Source organism: Hevea brasiliensis, chromosome 3 (assembly GCF_030052815.1).
Source record: "Hevea brasiliensis isolate MT/VB/25A 57/8 chromosome 3, ASM3005281v1, whole genome shotgun sequence".
NCBI classification, from domain to species: domain Eukaryota; kingdom Viridiplantae; phylum Streptophyta; class Magnoliopsida; order Malpighiales; family Euphorbiaceae; genus Hevea; species Hevea brasiliensis.
In genome coordinates, this window is record NC_079495.1 from 8,596,994 (window position 1) to 8,610,748 (window position 13,755).

Consider the following 13,755-nt stretch of genomic DNA (forward strand, 5'->3'; position numbering starts at 1 on the left):
ATGTAATCTTTTGAAGAGAGGGTAATGACTCCACGATGAATTGGGTGTATCAATAGAGCTTGAGGCCACCTTGAATACCTATAAAGTGAGAATACATAGAGATGATAAAGCACTTGTCAAGTGAAATTGAGTTATGGGCAAACGAATGATCTTGGGATCACAATTGTGATGATAGTGGCGTCAAATAGAGTTCTAGACATTTGTGGGAGATCTAAACAATTGTGATGGCCAAGCATTTAGATTGCAATAACGAGATGAGCTTGATGACTGTGGCAGTCGTGTATATGTGTTTTTCACTGAGGTAACTAAAATGAGAAGCATGTGGGATAAGAGAAGTCCCTTGAGGCTATCTTGTAGAAATTTTGTAGGTGGAGACTGCAATCATAAGCAATATGGTATCCCTTCGAGGTGTCAACCACATTCCAAGTGGAAGATGAGAAGTAGCAAAAAGGTGGAGACCTCAAGAGAACATGAATGCAAAACTCACTTTGTGGTGCCCAAGGTGAATTAAAACCAAACAGGAAGAGAACGGTTGAGCAGAAGCAATTGGTAGCAGAGAATTGTTTATTGTTGATAGGCGGTAGCATCACATCAAGAGATGGGTGTACGAACAATGGGTGTGCAGTAAGAAATAAGGGCAAAACTAGCACGAGAAATGAGTCCCACGAGTATAATGTGAGTTCCAGAGAGGAACGTGGTGATACACGAAATCGATAATGTGTAAGTTTCTCTATTCATTTACATGATGACTATGTTGTTCATTATTGGCAACTATAATATTATAGCATAGCTCCGAAATGGAATACTATTACTTCCTTATGCTTGAGTTCATATATAACACTATTATTTTGTATTGTGATTATTTTGCGAGGTACTTACGATAGCGCGACCATAAGGCAAAGCCATAAGAATGACTTAGTGAAGGCCCAATACTATTCATGCGGAGGCATGTTCATCACAATACAGAGAAATGAAGCACCGAAGGAACCATCATAAAATGAGCTTTAAAGAATTAAGTGGGGGAGTATGCAGAGGATTAAACAGATCCATCAAAGTGAGAACTCGCTGGAATGCAATGCCATGGCAACAATAGTGGTAGTTGACAGGGTTGTCGAGTATCTAAGTGGGGGAGAATATCACAAGGAAAAAAATGGTAATGTCATTATTAATCAAGCGAGGCAGCCATTCCATCATTGATCGAGTGGGGCAACCATGCCACAATCCTAACATGAGGATGATATGAAGAAGGTGTATGAAGACACACACAAGTTCATATGAAGATACATAAAGGAATCATGAGATCAATATGTGACAACCAGACATCATGAAAGATTTAAAGAGGCACAAGATGTTTGGGAGAGCTTTGTTCAAGATGGTGAATAACACGGAGAGGCACAAGATGTTCAAGAGAGCTTTATTCAACAAGGGTTGTTCAAGGCAAATCGATGAGGACATCGATTGTCTAAGTGGGGGAAAATGTAAGGGGGACAGCCCGTTAGCTCGTGAGGATTGGCCAAACCCAGCCAAACTGTAGGCCTATGAGATGGTGTAAGGGCACAATTGATGAGAATGAGAAGTTTGGCAGACACTTTTATAAATATGGAAAAGTGCAGGGGGGTGTGACCACTGAGACATACTGATGTCTCCTCCTACCAGAGGTCACTATGTACCTAATGCTCTTTAGAGGGGTGTGACTAGTTGGCCACTAGTGAGCACGGTTAGGCCCAGCTAGTTGCTAAGTTTGGTGTCAAGCTCTCCACCATCCCCGGGGTCACTGGCGCAAGGGCGTGACTCTAAGTGAGCTCCCTATGTACTCATGGTACTAGGCGGCGATCATCGTGCTCTTGTGAGAAAGGACCTTGGTGTCTCCATGAAGAAGGAGCTTCATGGACACTACAAGGCTGAGGGGTTTATAGTGTGCGTCTCTCCTAAGCCCGAGGTTTCCATATAAGGCCGGTAATACTGCTCGGTATAAGGGCCAATGACGCTACTCGGTATAGGGGAACAAATATTATACATTGGCTTTGGGTTCAGCCATACGGTCAGATGATGCTTATTGCCTTGCTTTCGGACGATGCTTGTGGATGTACACGATGAAGGGTGACATCGTGCTACAAGGAATATCAATGCTCCATTACTGGGCTAGATACGTGAAAAACCCTCTATAAGAACATTTGAGATCCTCTATAAGGAGAAAGATCCTTGAATACGACTAGGCTGGCTTAAATTGGTTAGAAGTCTAGGCGCTGCACAGGACTACTGTCCGAGCTAGGAAGTGGCCCCGTGACACCATCCACGCTGCCTCGGGCTCTATGTGCCATCGAATAATTTTTTGCAAAAACTCTTATTATGCCCAAGACACTTGCAAAGAAAATAGAATATTGGAAATAAATAGTAAAATCATGGTCACCTTTGGTTAAGACTTTCTTCGAACGCTTGAGGGGGCATCCGAATATCCAAAGCAACTCTAATCCTCATGTAACTCTTTTAGCCTCCTTTGCTAATGGTAGTGTCATAAGAAATAAATTTTCCAATAAAATCACCTTTTAATTTTGCAACAGCTTCATTAACATAGCCCACCGCCATATGGTGAATTTGGACCTAGAATAATGCTTCATTCAACTCAACTATAAACGGATCCTCGCGAGGTTGCAAATGGTGAGTCACCAACAAATGGTTATTGAATGACCAACGTCCACCGTCTATCACCCGATGCAGATCCACAGGATGAAAAATTGAATCAAATAAAGATTCGATCCCAAATCCTGTATCAAAACACCCCTCCATAGCTTCCAAAGGTGGGAAAGTGTATTACGCATTGCACTAAAGTTAACAGTACAATCTGTCAAAAGTCGCCCAACCAATGTATATTCGTTATTTGCCTGGTGATCTCCTGCCTCTGCAACCATAAGATCAAAGGCCTCCACTTCATCTATCTTCTGCAAGCGTTAGGTTTTCGAAACTAGATTTCATAGAAAATAGGAAAACTCGCTGCCGTAGGCGAGAGAATTTCATACCATTAGAGCAAGACTCAATACCACAAATCCAAATACAACCATAATGTATTTGAATTTACAAATTATAATGGAAATTTTTACAAAATTATTCATCGATGACATCCCAACACCTCTAACAATATCAAGTGAGAACAATTTTACATTGTCAATATTTTCATGAGGAGAGAGAAAACAATTTTAGTTATCTTTGATATTAATCGCGACAATTCTAGTGGTGTACTTTCAGTATCTAAAAAAATTCTAGTTCATTGATGTCTTTTAGGTATTCCAGACATATCTTTGGGTCGACAAAACTCCACTGAAGAGCTGATAGTGAATTAGATAAGATTCGCGAGCACTCAAAAGCTCAAAGATCATTGTGAAAAATATTTTTTTTTCCTACGCTTGTGCCAGTTGCATCCATTAGTTGAATTTCATAATGATAATCCCTAACCCCAATTTTTAGTCTTGGTATACACCATAGAATTAGCTTAATACCGATGTTTTATGTATTCTATTTGAGCTATATAAATATGCAAGTGTTTATATATAGGGTCAATTGTCAAAAAAAAAATTCTGAATTTGGTATTTTTTGCAATTAAATTTTGAAGTTTGATTGATGTTTTAAATTGACCCAACCGTTAAAAAATTATTAATATACTTAATGGGAATTCCATATCAACTACCATGTCATCGCTAGAAAAACCACGTCAAAAATCCTAACTTAGGGTAATTGCCAAAAAAAAAAAAAGTTTGTCAATTTTTACAGTTAAACTATAAAGTTTGCATAATTGCGAAATAAATCTTCAAGTTTGATTGATATGAATTCTACAGTAATGATATGGCAACTAACGTGGAATCCCCTAAATATGCTAATGGTTTATTGACGATCAGATCAATTTGAAATATCAATTAAATATGAGGGTTTAATCAATAATTATGCAAACTTTATAGTTTAATTGTAAATGTGTGTGTGTGTGTATATATATATATATATATATATAGAGAGAGAGAGAGAGAGAGAGAGAGAGAGAGAGAGAGAGAGAGAGAGAGTATGTAAGATTTTTCTTAGAGTTGACACATGACACTTATTCTTAGTACTGCCTCGTGATGTTTAATATACAAAGATTAATTTCTTTATAATTAATGGTTATTGCTATTTATATTAGGTATTTATTTTTCTTTAAGTATTTTTATTATTACCATTATTACCTCAATTTTAATACTTTAAAAGATTATTTTATTAATTAATTCAATACCCAAGGCCCAATAATTAAACTTATTATATTATTTTTTTAGTTTACTAAATATATACTTAATATTGTTCTTTCTTGAGCACTCATATATCTCATAGTATTCATAGTATATATTTTTATAGATGCAATTAATATTATTTTATTATATTGTTCATATATTATGTTATATATTAATTTTATAAGATTGATGAATAGATCTTTCCTAATTGTTGATACATTTTTAAGTTTTGGGTAGGATAGTGAATTTCAGAAGAAAAGTCAAAAGGATTTGAATTTTTTTACATTTAACTTTTTTAAAAATAACCTTGTTATTTATATTTACCAGTTAATTATAGAATATAAAAGCATTATTTAAAATTGTAAGGTTGGTTAAAATTGTCCTACAATTTAAAATGCCCACTTGGAAAACTCCGTTGAAGTGATGCAACCTTACATGCCTGTTTGGCATTTTGAAATAGTAGGCTTATTGTTTGGCTAGTAACATTTTCTCGCCTTGTTTAATTTAAGTTTGTAATATGGTATCAGAATATGTCTGGTCTAGCTCAGTTTAAATGTCGAATTCTTAGTGTTGCCTGCAAGCCCATTTACCCAAATCAAATCAAATCGGTGAGACCCAACCAAAAACCAAACTCTAAATCAACCTTAGGACTGTAGAGCCTCTTAACAGAGCACCCATCGCCGTCCTCCTCCATTGCTTGCCCGTTGTCAACGACTAATATCGCCCATCCAAGCACAGCTACCCTGCCACAACAAAGCAAACTTCTAGAATATCAGCAGAACGATAAACCCAGCTCTGTACCGGGCAAAGGGGGCTACTACAGAGCTCTCATGGCACTATAAGCAATCAAGAAAGCCTTCCCAATTATGGTGTAGAAGCCGTTCACGAAAATTCAAAGACGGCCAATACAAGGAAACCTTCTCACTGTGCAAAAACCAAACCGTAGAGCCAAAAGTCGAAACACCAACTAGAGGCCTCCAAACTGCTTTCGACTATTACCATCGCAGCTCCAGCCAGAGACCTCAAAACCAAACACCGCACACAAGCACGGCTATAAAAGCCCTTTAATTGAAGATCATCAACCTACATGCAACCCCTCAAAAACAGAATCATCGAAGATCCAAAACTTGAAAGGAATGAACTCACCGAGCTACCGAAACAACTCTAGACCAAGCAATGTCCTGCAGATCCCAACAAAGAAGATCCGAAACCTCCCTTCGGGGAGACTGAAAAAGATTTATAATATATACTCATGTCCTTATTATTGTAAAGTTTATAATTTGAATCCTTATATGTAATTCTTATTACAAAATTACGAATTTATTTGTTTCTAATATTTTAAAATTAAATTATACTTTTTGAAGTATTAATTAGTTGCAAACCACATATAAGGTAGCAATATTGAGATGCTCAGCAACAGAATCAATGTTATGAACTTCTAGTATTAATTTTAACCAATTTGGTACAAAAATCCAACCCAGAACAGAGAATGCCATGCAAACACTTTCTTTCCTCGATCAGAGGAGAGTAAAAATAGCATATGTGAAATCAAGTTGCATTTTTTACATATAAAGACATGAAACAAAAAGAGAAGGAAAAGGGGTAATCTATTGTTCAACATTTAAACTGGAACTGAATTCTCCTCCTGCATTGAGAAGTCCGAACCTGGAAGTTGAGTTTTTGGGCTTAGAGATAGAACTCCTCTTACAACTTCAACCATTGATGGTCGTTTCTCTGGGATTACAGACGTGCATCGAATAGCAATGTCTAGAGCTCCTAGCATCTCTTGTTGGTAAGAGTTTGATATCTTAGAATCTAGAACTTGGATTGCTCCATTGGTTATGTTGATTTTCCTTCGAACCCACTTCACGATATCAAGTGAATCCACTGGTTCAGCTTGCTCAGCTTGACGGCCAGTTATGAGTTCTAGTAGCACAACACCAAAGCTGTAAACATCCATTTGTTCTGTTGCTTTCTTACTGTATCCAAGTTCTGTAACCAAGAAATCAACCATATGAGGAGTTTTTCAGATCTTAAATTAGGCAATAACTCCAGTGCATATCAAAATAATATAGTTCAGTCAAGTCTCATCTTCTGAAACATATTTGTAAAAATCATGGTAATGCTTCTTAGTTTTAAATGAAAAACCCAAAAGCAATTGAAATTTTGTAGAACGTTATCAAAAGAGATCAAATAAAAGGTCCTAAACTGGTGTGCAAATTAATCTGCAATTAAAAGTAGTCCACAGGAAACAAATAAGCATCCGTCAAATGATTAGGATTCATATGTAAGTGGTTGACTAAGAAGGAAAGAAGTGTACCAGGAGCACTGTAACAAGAATCTGCAGATTCTGAAGCAATTGTTGACCGGAATGCAGCTTCTCCCACCAGTCGATCGAGAGCAAAATCAGTGAGCTTTGGTTCAAAATCTGTATCCAGAAGAATATTTTTCGACTTGACATTTCTGTGAAGTAAATGTGGAACATAATCCTTGTGAAGATATGCCAATCCTTGAGCAACCCCAATGGCAATCCTCAGTCTAACACTCCATTGTAACTGCCAATCTGTTCCTCCAATCATATCCCCCAAGCTTCCCTTTTGCAAGCACTCATAAATTAGAAAAACTGATTCATCTGAATGGCAAAATCCAAGAACTTTAATTCTGCTCTTATGCTTGATCTTGGCTAATGTCCTGACCTCAGCCTTCAGTGCTTTCGAAGTTTGGCTCCCAATATTGACTAGCTTCTTTACAGCAACCAGTTCTCCACTTGGTAAACTTATAGTATATACTCTGCCAAATGCTCCACCGCTTCCTACAGCACCTTTCTCATCCATTGCCATAACCAGATCATGCTCAGTTATTCTAAGAGGATAGAAAAACACAGAGCTCCAGCCACCCATTTGAGATTTCCACTTAGAGGATCGATGGAAAACAAAGAACTCAGCAGCAACAAGCAAAATTCCAATACCAACTGCTATAGAGATTAAAGCACATGCCATTGCACTAAGACCAATAGACCTATGGTGACAGAACTCGCATGCCTAAACCTTGATAAAACTGAGGCTTTTTGCTTCTCTTTCAACACTTCTTGGGAGGATCCAAAGGGGCTAAAAGATTCATGATAGAATGTCGAACCTGATGTATTGTCTAGCACTCTTCTTGATACTCCATGAAACCAAATCTTGAATTTGTTTTTTGTTCTTGATTACCAGGTATTACTGAAGTATGGTGACAGGTGAAAGCCCTTTTTACAAGGTTTGTTTTTGCATCATAGTTGCTCATCCATTGCTCTCCTTTCTACTTCATACATGTAATGTCAGCAGCAGCAGCAGCAGCAGCAGCTTCCTCTTCGGTTTCTTGATTGTGTATCCATTTTTTATTCGGGTATATTAGTTTCTACAAAAATTTGAATTTTAAAAAGAAGGTTTTATAACTGACCAACTTTTCCCTAGATGCTATGTTCTTTGGCTGGTCCCTTCCTTGCTTGATATGTCTCAGGAGTTTCATCATGCCTGTTTCAAATGAAAAAAAAAAAAAAAGAAAAATAAAAAGAAAGTAAAAGCAGCCTTGAAACACGGTGACAGAATACACTTTTATGTATATAAATATACATTCTAACAGAGGCTACAACATCTTGGTCAGTGCTCAGAGCCATCTTCTCCAATGCCTCATTAATTTCCTACATTAATATTGAAGTTCCATTACCAAATTCAACAATGTCTCAATGTCATACAATAAAAAAAAATCTCTTTCTTTTCTCAAAATATAAGTCCGTTACATTAAAACTTTGATTGCGTTATTTGATAACATAAAAAAATTTAAGTCACATTTGGTAAAGCTTGATATAATGCAATATAATCAATTATGTAATGCAATCTAAATTGTAATGTAATTTAATTGTCGTTACATTACTCAATTTAGTTACAAAATAAATATATAAGTAGTAAAATATAATGATAAATTTTATTTTAATATTTAATTTATTTATAATATTAATAATAAGTGATAATTATTACAGTGATTGGTAGTCAAGTAGCAGTGGTGGCGGTGGTAGCGACATTAGCAACAGTGGTAATTTGGTAGTGGTGGTGGTGCAAGGTTTGGTAGTAGTGGTAGTAGTGTGGTCAAGTGATAATGATAGTAATGGTGGTAACATGATGGTGATGGTGGTGGTGGTGGTGGTGGTGGTGGTGGTTGCAGAGTAGGAATAGTGGTGGTAGTAACAGTGGTAGCTAAGTAGTGGTAATAATGATAGTATTAACAATAAATAAAAAAATTAAAATAAGTAATCATTATTACATCCATCTTTGTTTGTAATGATCATTACATTATTGTAAGCATAATTGATTACATTATATGATTGTCATTCTATTACATTAAAGGCCATGTTTGGTAGGACGCAATTAAAGTTGTAACATAATCACGATTACATTGCATATTTGATTACGTTATTGGTAATATAAAAAAATATGCAATATAATCGTGATTATATTATAACTTTAATTACACCTTACTAAATATAGCCTTTAATGTAATGGAATGACAATTATATAATGTAATCAATTATGCTTAAAGCAATGTAATGATCATTACAAATAAAGATAGATGTAATAATAATTACTTGTTTTGATTTTTTTATTTATTGTCAATACTACCACTACCACCATTATTTTAAACATCACTGCTACTACCACCACGACCCCACTTTGTCACCACCACCATCACCAATACTACTAATACCATCACCACCACCACCACCCGTTACTACCATCGCTATCACTACCACCACCACTTGACCACTAATATCATCATTTAGCCACTGCCACTTCTATCACCACCACTACCTCACCTTGCGACCACCATCACCACCTAACCACCGCTGTCGCCACTGCCACCACCACTTAGCCACCATTAGCATCCGATTACCAATCCTCAATCACTACCCCTTATTATTAACACTATAAATAAATTAAATATTAAAATTAAAATTATCATTACATTACTCTAGTTATATTTATAACCAAACATATGAATATAATGACAATTACATTATATTACATTACAACTTTAATTGCATTATATTACGCTCTACCAAACATAATCTAAATACATTTGCATAAGCAATAGAATGTAACTCAAACTAATAATGGTGGGAGTTGGTGATATTACCTATTGGAAATCACAGATCTTGAACTCCCCATCACTCTACCTATTTTGATTTGATTTGCATTTTTTTTAAAGTCCTTTTAATTTCTTATCCTTAGTAGAAGAGGGATTTTATAACATTTTTCATACTTCACATTTTTCATACTTCCACACTCTCCTTAAAGTGCAATTGGGTTCAAACTTACAAACATCTAACCCTTAATTTTTTAACTTTCTACTAAATGCATCCTAATAATCATGTCATGTTATAGGTTAACCCGCTAACTCAATTTAATACATTTATGAAAAACTTTATTATTTTTTTCACAAGTCAACTTGTGAACCACTAACCCATAAATAGGCATTACAAGAAAATCATAAATTAATATATAAGCTTAACTATTTATTTTATTAGAGTTTTGTTATTTAGTTTGTAAATTTATGTATTATTTTGAAAATTATATTGTTTAACAATTATTTATTTTATAACTTTTGTTTAAAATATTGATTAGCTAAATATTGAAATATGTATATATTGCTTACTTGTTTAATTTTAAGTTTTAAAATTAATGCATTGTCTATCCATTTTTAATTAGGTCTATATTAGTTTCTACAAAAATTTGAATTTTTAAAAGAAGGTTGTATAACTGACCAATTTTTCCTAGGATGTTATGTTCTTTGGTAGGTCCCTTCCTTGCTTGATATGTCTCAATCGTTTCATCATGCCTGTTTCAAATGGGAAAAAAAAAAGTGTAAAATCAGCCTTGAAACAAGGTGACAGAAAATACAGTAATGTGTATATAAATATACCTTCTAACAGAGGCTACAACATCTTGGTCAGTACTCAGAGCCATCTTCTCCAATGCCTCATTAATTTCCTACATTAATATTGAAGTTCCATTACCAAATTCAACAACGTCTCAATGTCATACAATAAAAAAAAAAATCTCTCTTTTTTTCACATAATATAAGGCTATTACATTAAAACTTTGATTATGTTGTTTGGTAACATAAAAAAATTTAGGTTATGTTTGGTAGAGTGTATTATAATACAATGTAATCAATTATGTAATGTAATCAAAATTATAATATAATGTAATGCAATTGTCATTACATTTCTCTGTTTGTTTGCAAAATAAAAATGTAAGTAGTAGAATATAATAATAATTTTTATTTTAATATTTAATTTATTTATAATGTTAATAATAAGTGATAATGGTTATAGTGATTGATAGTCAAGTGATAGTAGTGGCTAAGTGGTAGTGGTGGTGACGGCAGCGGTAATTAGATGGTAGTGGTGGTGGTAAGGTGAGGTAATAGTACAGTCAAGTGATTGTGATAGTGATGCTGGTAACATGATAGTGATAGTGGTGGTGGTGGTGATCGCAGCGACAGAGTAGGAGTAGTAGTGGTAGTAGCAGTGGTGGCCGAGTAGTGGTAGTGGTAATAGTATTGACAATAAATATGAAAATCAAAACAAGTAATTATGATTACATCTATATTTGTATATAATAACCATTATGTTATTTCAAACATAATTAATTACGTTACATAATTGTTATTCCATTACATTAAAGGGCCCTGTTTGGTAAGGTATAATCAAAGTTGTAATGTAATCACGATTACATCCATTTTTGTATTGTCATTCCATTATGTTAATTTTTTTTGTTTTACCAAATAACATAATCAAATATCAAATATAATCGCGTATTACAACTTTGATTAAGCCATACCAAACATTACCTTTAATGTAATGGCATGGCAATTACATTATATAATCAATTATGCTTAAAGTAACGTAATGATCATTACAAATAAAAATAGATATAATCATAATTACTTGTTTTGATTTTTTCACTTATTATTAATATTACCACCACCACTATTACTACTACTACTATCCTAATTTGTCACCATCACTACCACTATCCTATTACAATGACTACCACTACCCTGTTACTACCATCGCTATCGCTATCGCTTTATTTGTATTTATTCTTTCATGCATGCTTTTATATCCATGCCGGAATACCTTTTTGAAATATAAATTATTATAAATTCATTACTAAAGTGTTTAATATCCAATATAATTAATTTAAAAGGTGGAATTTGAATTCATGTGTAAAATTGATTGTGAAAATATAAATAAGAAATAGCAATCTATTTGAAGCAAACATTTGTGAAAAATCTCATGTTTTTAGAAAAAAAAAAATTTCATGGTAAAAAATTAATTAGCTGAAAAAGAATATCCAATAATAATAATAATGATAATGATAATAATAATAATAATATACTATCTTAGAAGAGCAATTAATAAATTCCCACGATCTATATATATTAAATTTATTTGACTTTCCATCATTTTCTATCAAAGGAAAGTGTAAATTTCATTTCTCATTGCATATAAGACTAAAAATGTCGATATCTGGTCTGCCAGTGAGTTGGTCCTTCAGAATTTCTCATCAGTTATGGAATGTACATGATTGTAGGTTATATACGAACAAAGACTTTGATAAATTACTATAATTTTAAGGATGATTTATTTCTATTACTAATCCGTATGTGCTTATATTTTATCTTTGAAAAAAAAATGTTCATGTCTAATTAAGAGTAACAATAGATGGAAAACTTAATTAGCAATCAATTTTAGATCTTTATTACTCTTGTTAATTATTATGCAAATTCAATCAGAAAAATTTTATTTGAATAAAATTTTGTTTTAAATAATAGGCCTGATTTAATTTGAATAATAAAAAGCTCATATAAATAGTGATAAATAATAAAATAGCAATCATACATAATAAATTTTAATTTGAGTAATTAAATGAAGAAAAACCTAAATTAGTAACTATCTTTTTACCTTTTACTTTGGTAATTTTCTTTTTAAAATATAAATGAATTTCTTAAGAAATAACTAACTAATAATTAATCGCTTTGACTTGGTTAATAGTTGTCACCACCGCAAGATTCAGATCATTCCTCCAACCTCTATTAAAAAGAAAAATAGTTCTACATTTCACATTAAAATTTTCACATTTTTCTATTTCTTAAAAAAAAAAAAAGAAAATTACTATTAAAGGCTATTAAGGACTAGGCAAGATTTTTATTGCCTTTGCCATAGAATGCATTTCTTCGATACCACATATTCCACATCTGCACACATGCCTCTCCCATAGCCCCATCATCCAACATTAAAGAAATAACTTAATAATTCATGCATCGAAAAGAAAGAACGTGCACCTGGATGATGACCAACTCCATGCCAATAATCTTACGTAAGGGGGCAATGAATAAAAACATGCATATCATCTTCCACCGCATTGCAAACTACACAACCCAGCTCAATATTAATTCCCTTATCTCTAAAGTTAGACTTTATAAGAAGGATACTTCTTAACATTCCCCATAGGAAATTTGTAACCTTAAGAGGGACACGAATTTTTCATACCTTTTTCCAATCTCCAAGCACAACAAAAATAGAAGTATTCTCAACCGAATTAAAAATAGAATGATATCCATATTTCACAATATATTTTCCAAACTTGGCAAAATGCTAGATCTGTAAATCTTCCCTCCTAGATATACTTAAAGGAATTCGTAATAGCTTCGCATCACTAGGAAGAAATAATTCAGAAATCAAAGTCACATTCCAACTAGAACCATTTTCACTTATCAAAATCGAGACCTTAAAATCCTTTAAACCCTCAATAAGCAGGGTATCCAAATAAAAATTGTAACACCCTAGGCAAATCCCACATCGACAAAACACGGGAGAGATGCTGGGTTCATAAGTTGACAGTCAGAACCCCCATTGACGCTGCTTTAAACCGTGAGGGCTTCAGCCCAGAGCGGACAATATCACTAGTGGGCCGAGCCATTACATTTGTGGTATCGAGAGCGCCCGCGTGCAACCTTGAATGATGGTGGGCAAACCTCAGGACGACGAGTCCCATAAGGGGTGTTGATTGTAACACCCTAGGCAAATCCCACATCGGAAAAACACGGGAGAGATGCTGGGTTTATAAGTTGGTGGTTCGTAATTCATAGTGACGCGTTTTAAAACCGTGAGGGCTTCAGCCCAGAGCGGACAATATCACTAGTGGGCCGGGCCTTTACATTTGTGGTATAAGAGCGCCCGCGGCAACCTTGAACGATGGTGGCAAACTCGCGAGGACGCCGAGTCCCATAAGGGGGTGGATTGTAACACCCTAGGCAAATCCTACATCGACAAAACACGGAGAGATGTCGGGTTCATAAGTTGACAGTCAGAATCCCCATTGACGCTGCTTTAAAACCGTGAGGACTTCTACCCAAAGCGACAATACTAACTGGAGAAGGATCGGGTCGTTACAAAAATTAT

The 13,755-nt window shown here is 34.5% G+C and overlaps 1 protein-coding gene across 1 annotated transcript; it reads right to left on the reverse strand.

Moving 5' to 3' along the window:
* Positions 1–2,601: 2,601 nt before the first annotated feature.
* LOC131178293 (probably inactive leucine-rich repeat receptor-like protein kinase At5g06940) lies at positions 2,602–7,249 on the reverse strand. The gene is made up of 6 exons (XM_058143231.1): positions 6,571–7,249; positions 5,878–6,242; positions 5,176–5,333; positions 4,894–4,993; positions 2,816–2,939; positions 2,602–2,765 (listed from the first exon to the last, which is right to left on the reverse strand). The coding sequence occupies exons 1-6, from the start codon at positions 7,247–7,249 to the stop codon at positions 2,602–2,604; spliced, it is 1,590 nt and encodes a 529-aa protein (XP_057999214.1).
* Between the last annotated feature and the right edge of the window lie 6,506 nt (positions 7,250–13,755).

What these genes read in the sequence shown, in the direction of transcription:
- LOC131178293 (XM_058143231.1), bottom strand. Translation starts at nt 7,249, where the DNA reads ATGGCATGTGCTTTAATCTCTATAGCAGTTGGTATTGGAATTTTGCTT. An exon ending in TACGGTTTGGTTTTTGCACA is followed by an intron (nt 4,994 to 5,175) that starts GTGAGAAGGTTT and finishes TTGTTGTGGCAG; the next exon opens with GGTAGCTGTGCTTGGATGGG. An exon ending in TGTTAACTTTAGTGCAATGC is followed by an intron (nt 2,766 to 2,815) that starts GTAATACACTTT and finishes GTTTTGATACAG; the next exon opens with GATTTGGGATCGAATCTTTA.